The sequence below is a fragment of the Chaetura pelagica genome, unplaced genomic scaffold (assembly GCF_000747805.2).
Source record: "Chaetura pelagica isolate M959 unplaced genomic scaffold, ChaPel_1.0 scaffold938, whole genome shotgun sequence".
Lineage (NCBI taxonomy): Eukaryota > Metazoa > Chordata > Aves > Apodiformes > Apodidae > Chaetura > Chaetura pelagica.
The window spans coordinates 924,381-936,325 of NW_009954221.1; the positions used below are offsets into that span (position 1 = coordinate 924,381).

An 11,945-nucleotide genomic window follows, 5' to 3' on the forward strand; every position below is an offset into this window, starting at 1 on the left:
GGCTCGGCTGTTCTGTATCGCTTCTCTTCCAAAAGGGGTCACCCCGCCTGCCAGGGAAGTGCTGGGCCTGGGACTGACACGGGATTGCTCTTCCCTAGGGATCTGCTTCCATCATGGAGAGGCAGAGGTACCTGAGGTAGCTGTGCAGGCAGAGAGGAAGCCAAACTTGGGCTGGTCCATGAATGTCCCGTTTCTCTGGCTTAAAATGAACAGATAAACCACAGGGCTTAAGGCTGGAATATCCCTGAAAGAAAGGATGGCTGGTGGGTGCCAGGGAAGGGTTAAAGGGAAGTCAGGGCTGCAGTCAGGGAGCTGGAGGGTTTTCTCCTCCTGGCCGTTGGCAGCTTGCAGGGTTGCAACACCTGCACTTGGTTGTGTTTAGAGGCAGTAGTGAGGCACAGAGCATCTCTGGAAATGCAGTCACCTCCTCCATCCCCTGGGAATGGGGGTCTCCTGGTCAAGAAGAAGGGCTGAGTGCCCCCAGGCTCCAAAGGGCACCACTGCCTGGGCTCCCTTTGTGCCCTGGCTGCCTCAGCTGCCAGTGACAGTTTGTTCTAGAGCCTCAGTGAAGTCAGAGATTGTTTGTGTCTCACTTGAGAACAACACCTCACCCCTCCTGAAGCTTCAGACCCCATGGTGAAGTCCCAGCCTGGGTTCTGAACACGCTTTGAGTTGCTGCAGGTTTTTCTGTGCCCTTCTGGCCACCACCAGAAGAGACATTGTGGGCAGCAGCGTGACTTGCAGTGAGTAAATCATTGTTGCAATACCAGTGCAATGCTAGGCTTGCCTTTTCCCTCCCCTCTGTTGCCAAGTGCTTCTGGCAGTGCCTGAAAGCTGTCTGGATCCATGGTGTTTTCTGGGTGGCTGAGGAACATGGCCTCTTCCCTTTTTCCCTCCCTCATCTGGAGCCTTTCCAGGCCTAGCTAGCTTTAGAGTTTTTCTTTTACCAGGGTTTGGTCTTGGCTATTTCCAGCCATTCAATGTTGTAGGTTCAGATATAAAACAGTTGTGTTTCCTGTTATGGGAATTTTAATGGATTTAATTCCTGACTGTCTTGTAACTTCTGAGGAGAGATGTTCTCTAGCAGTTCAGTAGGTCTTGTATGACTTTAAAAATCCCTGAGTTTTACAGGGCTGCATGAGATGCTGCTTCTAAGGAGAAATCCACTCCACATTGATCTGTTTTACTTCATTTAGCCCAGTCTAATAACTGAAGTGTCTCTTTGCTTGTGTGGGCTTTGTAGTCCTGAGGTCAGTCTCTCCCTGCCTCTCAGCTGCTGATCTTTTTCGTGGTGAGGGGAGGGTTTGTGGGTGGTTTTTCTTTCACAGCTTTCTATTGGTCCTGCTCATTGAGTGACTGCAAGGGGAAGAGATTGGTCCCTTGATACTGGACAGTCACCTAACTGGGGCTCAGTGGTGGTTGTTCTTTCCTGGCTGTGCCCTGTGCTGTGCCACACACCAGCCTGGTGCTGCTGCAGTCACTGGCCTGGCCAGAATGTCACAGACCAGTGTGTCTTGGTGGGTCTGAAGGGACAAGAGTTCATGGTAAATTCCTCTTGGCTTGGTTCTCATTGTTGCAGTTCTGGTGTCGTGGAAGCACCTTGATGAGGTAGGGTGCTGAGTGAGTAGAAAACAGAACCAAGTGCAGTTTGTGTAGTTTGCATCTTCTGGCTACACAGATGATCCTTCTTTTCCTTCTCTCTCTGGCCCTGGCAGGCAGGAGTGGTGCTGTCCCTTGAACCAGGAGCTGTGCCATGGCAGTTAATCATTTCTTCCTACAAGCTCAGAATCAGCTGGGTGGCTGCCCAGGGTTCTGCTGTGATAAGCATTTAACTGCACTTCTCTGAGGCTGACTTTGGTTTCATCTTTGCCTACAGACCTGCTGGGCCTGTGTTTTTGCTTGGCTCCCCTTCTGCTTCAGCTTGAGGCAGAGGCTCCTGCAGGAAGGTTCCAAGGACTTGCTTACTCCTTTGTGTTCCAGCTCTGAGCAATCCCCCCCTTTTCTGCTCAGGGCCAGGTCCAGAAGCTCCTGCTTTAAATGCTGCTGTGAGCATCAGGCTGAAGCTGTTGGTCTCTTCAGGTCTGTGGAGGGGAGACTTGTGATTAGTAACCTACTCGTGTTAAACTAGAGGTGGGTGAGTCTTGAGGCACTCGAGTCCTGCTTCCTGACCCTCAGGCTCCCTCTCTGTAGCACTGTGCTTTGCAGAGCTGAGAGTAGCACGTTCAGGTCAGAGGCAGCAAAGTGTCACTGCAGTCTGTGGCTGCTGTTCCTGCTTTGGTGCCATCACATGTGGCTGATGCAGCAATTAAAGCTGGATGAGAAACAGAAGCAGCATCCCCAGGAGCCTGGGTGGCCACCCCGCTGCTCTGAGCCCCGAGCGCTGCGGCCCCGTCCAGGGCTTGTGTCTCTGCAGGCTGATGGGTCTGTGAGCAGATCTAGCACAGCTTTCTGGGTGGAAGTCTGGGGGTTCTGGAGCAGGGAGCTCTGGAACCGTGTTGATGAGATGTGATCTGGCTGGCTCAGCAGTGCTGGGAGGAGAGGCTGTGGTCGGGTTTCGGAGGGGCTTTGCGGACAACTTGTCTCTCATCTGATGCTCTTGGTAGTTCAAGTGTTGCAAGAGATGACAGGATGCCTTGGAAGGGTGTTTTTAAACTCCTCAAGGCATTAGCTCCAAACAGGGAGCGCTGGGACTTTACAGGCCTTTGTGTAACTGTTAATTGCTCCTGTGGGAGAAGGGCAGCATGGGCAGCCCTGAGCTCCTCACCTCCTGGTCACACCCTCCCCTGGGTCAGGCCTGGCGGGCTGCCTGCTCTGCTGCTCCAACGTGGTACCTGCTCCTTGTAGCAATCCCATTTCTCCCTGGAAGAAGCACCCTGAACCCTGTGGAGTGAGTGATTCTGGGTGTTACCAATGGCTGTTTGGAGCCAGAGCCAAGAGGGGCCTGCTGGGAGGTCCAGGGAAGAGTGGAAGAACAGAAGGAACTCGTGATAAATCTTAGGCTCCAGTCCATGGCTGCTGGGGGGATATTTGTGTAATGGTGACCCTTTTCCTCCATAAACTTGTTAATCACTTTCTGAACTCATGTGAACTCTTTTCCTCCATGAAAGCGTGTGGGAATGAGCTTCAGAGGATGCATTGTGTGAGGAACTGCTGCCTTCTGCTGGGACCTCTGCTTCAACTCTTTTCATTTCTGAATTACAGATCCTGAGTACCCAAACTTTCTGCTCTGCTTTACATTCTTTCTCTTGCGTTTCCTTAGAAAGTGTGCAAGGGGAAAAAGGGTTACTCTTGCTTTTCCATGTTCTGTAACTCCCACAGTCATCTTCAGGTGGATATTGACATTGCTTAACTGAGCATGATGAGCACCACCTGTCCCTGTGTTTAAAGGTCATATCCTCTTAGACAGAAAATAATTTGGGTTTTGTTCTGTGGTGCTGCCAGGCTGAGATCTGGTTTCACATGTTAAATCTTGGCTCTGCCAGTGATGAACGTGCTGATAGCTGAGCTGCTGAAGCCTGTCCCTCCCTGTGGCAGCAGGGCTGTCTTTCCAGCTCCAGACACTTCACACACCTCAGACCCTGGCACGTTGTGACCCATCCAGTGTGGTATCTGTGCAAGACAGGGAGTGGGGCTGGGGTCATCACTTTGCAGATGGTCTGCCTGGCTTGGAGAGGTGCAGCTGATGTGCTTTTACAGCTCTCTGGGGCCAGCACACACTCAGGGTGCCTCTGGACCATGCAAAGGGGACATGTATGGCATGGCTCTGGGCAAGTGGCAGTTCTTCTCCTTCAGTCTGACAGCAACCGAGGCCAAGGCCTCACCCTTGAGCAGTCATGTGTCAGGGACGGGGGCTTGGTCTGTTTAATGAGCTGCTCTTACCATCCTGGCAAGGCAGCCACTTCCTTTCTGAGCTGGAGGCTGCTGGGGGCATGCAGCTTTGTCATAACAAGAAAGAAGGAACCTCAGGGTCAGTTGAAGAGCAAAACAATGTACTAGTAACTAAAAATCTCGGTGGAGCCAAGGTGGGCAGAGCTCGTGGTGGGATGGCTGCTGTAGGACCATGAAGCTGCAACAGGAAGAACCTTCTGGAGGTGGTTGTAGTCTTGGTGTTCTGAACAGAACCTGAAAAGGGAAATGAGAGAAACTTTCTGATAATGGTGTCCTGTGGAAGTACTGAACACACTTCTGCACCCTCCCTCACCTGGAGGGCTGAGCCAAGAGGGTGAACATTCCGCTGCTTCTGTGCAGGGAACTCTCAGCTAATCCTTGCCCTGTTTTCCTGCAGGTGGAGTGAAGCCATGGCTATCCTGTTTGCTGTGGTGGCCAGGGGCACCACCATCCTTGCCAAACATGCCTGGTGTGGAGGAAACTTCCTGGAGGTGACAGAGCAGATCCTGGCCAAAATCCCATCGGAAAACAACAAACTGACCTATTCCCATGGGAAGTGAGTAGCTGCTCTGCTGGGCCTGGGAGGGGAGGCTAGGGAACGTGCCCCTGGGCAGGAGTAAGTGTAGAGCCAGACTGGCACTGGGATGTCAGTGTGCTGATGGAAGGTGCAGTCAGCTCAAGAGCTGCTTTTTTTCCCCAAAAAAACTTTGCAGCATAACCAGGGAGCTGGTGGGTGCTCAGCTGTGGATGTCAGACTGTTGGGCTCTCTGGTAGTCAGGGCAGCAAACTGTACTTCTAGCCCACCTGTAAAGCATACTTCACTCTTTTCTTATTTGTGTAATAAAAAGCCTGAGTCTGAAGGCAATTGAGCCTTAGAGCTGCACAAAACAACCTTACCTGGTTTCATTCTGGAGTTTGCAAGAGGGTCCACACACCTACTGGGGAAAAACTTCTGGGAATACACAGGTGTCCAAGTGAAAGGTTACAAAGAGGTTTGAATTAGGACCATCAAATGGTGATGAGGGGCAGTGTAAGAAAAAAGCTACACCTGAAGCCAGTGAGTTGAAGTGAAATGGTCTGATCAGTGCTGGTCTGGGTTTAGTTGTGCACAAAGTGAGGGTTTTTTTCCTGATGGGCCTAAAATAACAGCTTGGTTTGATTTTGGTAGGTAAATGCTGCCTTGAACTGGCTTGCACAGTTTTTCAGGCTTTGGCATTTAGCTGATGGCTGTGCTGGCACCTTTACATGACTAGTTAACTGAGGCACATGATTCAAGCCTGTTCAGCCTGATGATTGTTCTGCCTAATGCATTATCTGCTGTGGTTGCTGTTGTCTGTCACAAACCAGAGGCAGGGAGCCCCGTGGTCCCACAGACCTGGCTGAAGCAGCAGCCACTGCCCCTGCAAGGGTCACTCTGCTTTCTGGTCACTCCAATTAACTGCAGCTCATTGTGTGTGAAACAGGGCACTGCATGTGTGCTGGGCACAGGTCTGAGCCCTGGGTGCCCTCAGGGATCTGTTTTTACGAGTAAGTAGCAGGAAGAAGGTGGAACTGAAGTTGTTTGGTGACTGCATGTCCCACAAAGTTGGTGTGGAGTACAGGAGGGCAGGGAGCCTTTAACATGGGGGGCTCTGATGGCAGGTAGCTGAGAGGAATGGAGACCCCTCCACAGCCATGGCTGGGACCTGCTGGCATCTGGGGTTTTCTGTTGGAGTAGCTGGGATTTGCTCTTCCACTTCTCCAGCCCTTGAAGGCCTCACAGACAGGGGTGTCTTCTGGAAGATCAGTCCTGTGGCAGCTCCAAATGATTCTTTTTCCATTTTGTACTTCTCTGCAGTTACCTGTTCCATTACATCTGCCAAGACAGAATTATATACCTCTGCATCACAGATGATGTAAGTATTTTGGTGCAGCTCTTGCACAGGCTCTCTGGGGGCTTTGGCTCTTTTTGTATCTGTGTGTCAAACTAAATCCATGGGGGGTGTTAATCTGGGGTGCCTTTTTTTTTTTTTTTTTCTCCATTGCTGCTCCTGCTTGTGTTCTCATCCATAGAATCATAGAATGGTGAAGGTTGGAAGGGACCTTAAAGATCATCAGGTTCCAACCTCCCTGATATGAGAAGGGACACCTCCCACTAGACCAGGCTGTACAAGGCCTTCCAGATCAGTTTCAGCTTTGAAGTCTAAACCTGGAACTCCAATGCATGTGACTGGTTTTGAGGTGAAGTTCTTGGTTTTGCCTGATTCCCCTCTCCAGCCCCAGAGCAGCAGGATCTGGATGCAGAGGGAAGCCTCATTGCCAGAGAAATGTGCACAATATTCCTCAGTTCTGGGAGTGTTGCAGCAAAAACTTCTCCCTCACTGGGAGAAGGTACCAGGCAGGGGCTGAGAAGTGGGGCTGGATGCCCCTGTGAGGGCTGCTGCCCATGTCCAGGAGCTGAGCCTGGGATGTGGCTGCTGCCCTGGGATGATAACCAGGCAGATCCCACCCCTTACACACAGCCTCTTCACACCTGAGAGTCACAGTTTCTCTCCAGCTGCCCACTTGCCCCCTACACTTTGTTGCCCCTGCCTGGACACACTCTGGACATGGCTCTGCTCTCTCCTTCCAGGACTTTGAACGGTCCAGAGCCTTCAGCTTCCTGAATGAAATCAAGAAGAGGTTCCAGACCACGTATGGCTCCAGAGCACAGACAGCCCTTCCCTATGCAATGAACAGCGAGTTCTCCAGTGTCTTGGCTGCCCAGCTGGTGAGATCTGTTCCTATGCAGGATTTTCCCTGACAAGCCAAACTTCTTCCTGGAAATTCTTGTATTTTCTCCCTTGGAATAGAAGTGCTGTGGAGCCAGGGGAGCTGGCTGTCCTCTCCATGCTCACTCTGCAGCTGGTTGCTTCACTGCTTTGGTGGTAAAAATGGGTTGTGGTTGCCAGGGAGGCACTAACTGTCTGTACCAGGGAGCTGCACTGGAGAGCAGATCTTAGTGGTGACGTTTGAAATGTCAGGCCCAGTTCCAGGTGACCAGTGGGAGCCAGCATCACTGACACTGGGAGCAAGGCACACACGTTGCTCTGCTCCTGACTCTCTCTTAGAGATGTCTTGGATAACTTGAAAACTCACATCTATGTCTGTGCTGCTCTCTAGTGACCAAGAGTGTCCTGTTGTGTCCTGAGGAGCTGCAGTGCTGTTGTGGGTGCCTGTTTTCACTGACTCTTCACTTGTTACAGAAACACCACTCAGAGAGCAGGGGCCCTGACCAGGTGGCAGAGACACAAGCTCAAATTGATGAACTTAAAGGAATCATGGTTCGAAACATAGGTGGGTGTCTGACACCTCCCCTGGGTGCCAGGCAGGGCTCCTCCAGGCCAGGGGGGCTGTCCCACAGGGAATGTTGTCCAGAGTGCTGGGGTGGGCTCTGGGCAGAGGGAGATGATGAGGAAGGGGCTGGGGGGGTGCTGAGTTTGCAGGCTGGTCTGTGTGTTGAAGTTGGCTGAGGGGTGAGGAGCTCTGCTGGACATGAACCTGGGCAGCTTGAGAGAGGGGAAGAGTCTTCTGGGTCTGCTCTGGCTGTCCTGCAGCTGCTGTGAGGAAGATGCCCCTCTGTAGCTTTTTCTTTTGTCAAGACTCTGGGTTTTGACAAGTCTGACCACTTAAAATAGAGGCTTGGATCTGGCACTGACCAAAATTGAGTCAGGCTGGTCCCAAAATGCAGCCTGTGTGATGTGAGACTGTTGCCTGGCAGGCTTTGCCAGTCTGAGAGCTACCTGGTGTCTAAGGAGCCACTGCCAAGAGCTCCTGGCTTGCAGCTGAGCTTGGGTGCTGGGAGCAGCTTTTTGCACTGGGATCCTACAGGTGTGGATTTTTGTCTCTTTCTCCAGACCTTGTGGCACAAAGAGGAGAGAAGCTGGAGCTGCTGATCGATAAAACAGAGAATCTTGTGGATTCAGTAAGTCTGGGGAAGAACTAAAGTGGAATGTGATGATCTAGCAAAGTGTTGTTCACTCTGGAAGGTTTCTAGTCTTCCCTCTGGGAATCCCTGGACCAGCATCTTCCTCTGCAGAGTCCTGTCTTGGTGCCCAGTTCCTGACCCTTGGATCCTCAACCCAGGAGAGTGCCAGGGTCTCCTGTGGGGGCCTTGTGGAGATCCAAACACCTCCAAGCTGGCAAAAAAGTATTCCTGGTGTAGGGAGGTAGCAGGGGATCAGCTTCAGGCCAACATGCCCTCCACAGGGATGCAGTTCTGCCTGGAGTCGCTTGTTTGGAACAGTTGTGGGGTGGTTTGTGGGGAAAACCTGAAAACAACCAGCAGAGTGTGCTGCTGAGGTGGGTTGTGGTGGGTGCTGCAGCCCTCGGGGCTTCCGGTGACCAACACTTGGTTTGAGTGGGTGGAATTGAGGGATGCAGAGAGGAGACTTGAGATGGGCAACCACAAGTTTCCCAGAAACTGCAGCAAGCCCAAGACTGGAGGGAAGTTCTAGGATTAAAGGACTTGTCTGGGCCCTGTGGAACTGCTGTCAGGAGCAGCAATATGAGTGGTCTCATGTTGGCAGGTCTATTTACAGTAATAAATCTGGTGATTAGATCAGTAGTTCAAAAAATATTTTTAACCTCCTCAGAAGGTTAGAAGTCATATCCCCCAGCTGGTTCTGGACCTACTCTTACTCTTTATCTTGCCCCTGAAGTTTTGTGGGAGAGTTTTGATGCCTGTTCTTGTTCTGTGTTGGTGTAACTGCAGGAGTTAAACAGCTCTGGAGGAGAGAACTGCAGGGGTTTGGGCTACTGGGGAGGTTGAAGCTGGGAAAAGCCTCTTCATGGAGCTTCTTGGGATGCAGCTTCCTTTGCAGCAGGCTCAAGAGTTAATGAGTTGTTTTACTCTCTGTTGCAGTCAGTCACTTTCAAAACCACCAGCAGGAACCTCGCCAGAGCCATGTGCATGAAGAACCTCAAGCTGACCATCGTCATCATCATCGTCTCCATAGTGAGTAGGGAGCTCAGCTCCTGGGCAGGCTGGTACCACCCAACTGTCTGCAGAGCCACTCGTGCCTGGGAGGGTCTTGGCTGGAGAGGAAAGGGTTTGATGGTCTTGTCAGAGGTGAGGAGGAGAGGAGCATCGTGCCAGGTGGCTCTTCTTGGCACAGCAATAGGAAAAGCTTTCCAGGGAATTCTGTCTGGCTTCTAGGGGCCTGTCATAGCTGCCTTGCCAGCTCCCTTGGAAGCAAAGGCACAGTTTATGGCTGCTCCATCTATGAAGGCTTTATAGGTCTTAGTCCTACCAACTTAGATGTTGTGTCTTGTTCCTTAATGCTGAAGTAGCTTTTTTTGCTGTTTCCCTGTGTCCCCAGCCTGTGACAAGTGCAGCAGGGGCTGGGAGGATCCTGAGATGTCACTGCAGGCTAGTGGTGAAGTACTTTGCCCCACTGAGCCCTCCTTTATGTTTTGCTGGGGTCAGTTCTCATCCCTGTGTTGCTGCAAGGACATGCAGGTGCTGGCACCAAGTCCTGTAGGGCATTTGACAAGTTCTTTGGGGGGTTTCCAAGCTGGTGTGTTGATGGCCAGGCCGAGCCAGCCTTGGCTGGGTGATGGAAGTTTGCTTGTCCCCTGAAGTGGCCCTTTCTTTCCCCAGGTCATCATCTATATCATCCTCTCATTAGCCTGTGGTGGGCTGGCCTGGCCAGGCTGTGTGCAGAAGTAACTGAGGCAGCTGGTGCTGGTCACTGGGAGATGGGAATCACCAGAGTGTGAAGAAGCAACCTACAGAGTAACTCCCAGTCGGTCACTACTGACACCTTCTCATCCTTCCATCCCTCTAGGACTTCAGATGTTTGCCTTATCACCCCAAACAGGCCCAGCTGGTCCCTGCTTCTGGACAGCTTAACCTCAAGGATGGGCTGTTTGAAATTACTTGAAGGGATTTTTTTTTTTAAATTTTGTTCCCTTTTCTGTCCCAACTACAACCTCCTCAGCTGGGGGGGGAGGTCTGCCCAGCTCTGGAGGGTCCCACGCTGTGTCCCTGGAGCTTTGTGCTGGTGAGACCAGCCCTGCAGCCGCTGCCCTGCCCACAGGAAGGTGTCAAGAGGGTGGCTGAGGGGGAGGGACAAGGTGGGTGTATGAATTTCCACTTCCTCCCAACGCTGGAGGTCCAGGTAGCTGTCCCTGCACATCTGGCCTGATGTGCATTTCCACAGGTGGAGGTTGCACATGTGACAGGGCAGGAACGGAGCGACCTGCCGGAGGTGGGTGCTGCTGCTGCACCACATCTCCTGCTCCTGGAGGTCGTTCTGCAGGTGGTGGGAGAGGCTGTGGGGTCGCCTCAGCATTTAGAAACGGCTGCCTCTTCATCCTCACTTCTTCCTCATCTCCCCCCCTTAATTTGGGGCTGAATCAAGTCAGCAAAGAGGCGGTTGCCTCGAGTTAAGGTCACAGTCACGTACCTGCTTTCTCACGTTATTTCTCCTGTTCTTCTTTTGAGGGTGGACTAAAATGAATACTAATGTTATCACTTGTTAAGGTGAAATTGGGGCCAATCGACTGATCTGGCTTGATAAGGTGTCAGGTGTCTGCTGCTTGTGCTTCTCCTCTGAAGGTGTGTGCTCAGAACTGAGGCTAGGGAGGGGACAGAAGGCTGGAGCTGATGGTCACTTCCTCTATGGCCAGGAGAAGAAAGGCTCTTCAGAGGATGCAGTGACTTGTGCTCCTCTGTAGAGAGAATTCCAAACCAAACCCAAGGCTAGTAACCAAACGTGGCAGGGGGTGTGCTGAGGATGTGCTGCCCTCAGAGAGTGGGGCTGCTGGGGCTGCTGCTGGACACCATGCTGTGTTCCTGTCCCTGCTGTGGTCCTGGAGCCACAGGGGCTGGTGGCTGGGGTGAGGGTGTAGGAACTTCTGTCTTGGATCTTAGGGGCTCATTTCCAAGAGAAGAAATAGAAGCAACTGCAATCTCCCAGAAGCAGCAGATGGTCTGCAAAGGAGGCTGTGTCTTTTATGGCCCAAGGAAGTGGCTTCTAGTGGTGGGTGGAAGCTGTTGAGGTGTGGGAAGGGGAGGCTTCATTTGGTGACAAAACTCCAGTGTTTGGTGCTGTGGGCTCCCTGCAGTGACACCAAACTGCTGCTCCTCCACCTGCCTTTCCTGGTGTGTTACACCTCCAGCAGGTGCCTGATGAAGAGTTATCCTATAAACTTGTTCTTACTCAGATTTATCTTCTACTAGGCTGAAATGTCACTGAGGGGAATTCAGCTTTTGATATCCAGAAGGTGCCAGTGGTTCTGATCAGCACCCTGGTCACTGGCATCTGTTTCTGTTTGTGTTAATCACATGTAAAGCTCAGATTCCTCCCTCTGACCTCCTCCTCCTCCAGCCACCCCCTGCTCCCTGTGCAACTGTGCATGTTTTAGGGGTTGTTGATGTTACTGTGTTCATTTCTATGATTTATTGTCTTATGTACAAATACTTTTTAAAAATCCTTCCTTCCCTTTTACAGGATGCACTGAGGCATTAATGTAAAAACAAAGTTAACTTGATTTAAATAAAATGACTGTACAGGACAGGGGGTCTTTGGCCTCTGTGAAAGGTGGGGCTGACATGAGGTGTGGACATGGGGAGTGTTTTGATGCAGGTTTTTGATGCAGTTTTGATGGAGCCTGTCCTGACTCCACAGGGGCCTGTTACTGCTGCTGGCCAGAGCCTCCTTCTCCCTGCTGTGACCTCAGAGTGCCTGGGACAATGGGATGCAGAGGGGCAGAATCCCAAAGGAGTGATGCAGGGAGCAGGGCAGTTACTGGGAAGTGAAATGAAAGGCTGTGGGAAATGTTTTTACAGCAGTTTTCAGTGATCTAACAGCCCCGTGGGTCCAGGTAAAGCCCAGGCAGCCTTTCCTCTTCAGGCCCAGCTGGGAGGAGCCCACCTTTCCAGCAGTTTATCCTGCAGCCTGATTTACTGCCCATGGTCTTGCACTGGAGCCTCTGAGGAACGTTGTAGCCCTTCATCTACCTCAGGAACATGAACTGTAGCCCTAGGGCTGGGAGGCTCATGCATCAGCAGGGAGGAGCTGCATTTCCTCTTT

The 11,945-nt window shown here is 51.8% G+C and overlaps 2 protein-coding genes across 3 annotated transcripts in view; one reads left to right on the forward strand and one right to left on the reverse strand.

The window, feature by feature from the left end:
- Positions 1-180, reverse strand: part of LOC104393953 (DNA-directed RNA polymerases I and III subunit RPAC2-like) — a 3,003-nt gene extending 2,823 nt beyond the window's left edge. The window contains exon 1 of the mRNA XM_010003480.1: positions 132-180. Coding sequence (XP_010001782.1) covers positions 132-180 — 49 coding nt within the window. The remainder of the gene's footprint in view (positions 1-131) is intronic.
- A 4,114-nt stretch (positions 181-4,294) lies between these two features.
- Positions 4,295-9,790, forward strand: VAMP7 (vesicle-associated membrane protein 7). 2 transcript variants are annotated; one of them, XM_010003444.1, is made up of 7 exons: positions 4,295-4,444; positions 5,726-5,783; positions 6,500-6,637; positions 7,113-7,203; positions 7,764-7,831; positions 8,771-8,863; positions 9,509-9,790. In XM_010003444.1, the coding sequence occupies exons 1-7, from the start codon at positions 4,299-4,301 to the stop codon at positions 9,575-9,577; spliced, it is 663 nt and encodes a 220-aa protein (XP_010001746.1). In that variant the 5' UTR covers positions 4,295-4,298; the 3' UTR covers positions 9,578-9,790. The 2 variants fall into 2 exon arrangements, with proteins under 2 accessions (XP_010001746.1, XP_010001747.1); XM_010003445.1 differs by lacking the exon at positions 5,726-5,783 and having other exon boundaries at positions 4,299-4,379.
- The last annotated feature ends 2,155 nt before the right edge of the window (positions 9,791-11,945 follow it).

What these genes read in the sequence shown, in the direction of transcription:
- VAMP7 (XM_010003444.1), top strand. Translation starts at nt 4,299, where the DNA reads ATGGCTATCCTGTTTGCTGTGGTGGCCAGGGGCACCACCATCCTTGCC. An exon ending in CTGACCTATTCCCATGGGAA is followed by an intron (nt 4,445 to 5,725) that starts GTGAGTAGCTGC and finishes ACTTCTCTGCAG; the next exon opens with TTACCTGTTCCATTACATCT. An exon ending in GTGTCTTGGCTGCCCAGCTG is followed by an intron (nt 6,638 to 7,112) that starts GTGAGATCTGTT and finishes CACTTGTTACAG; the next exon opens with AAACACCACTCAGAGAGCAG.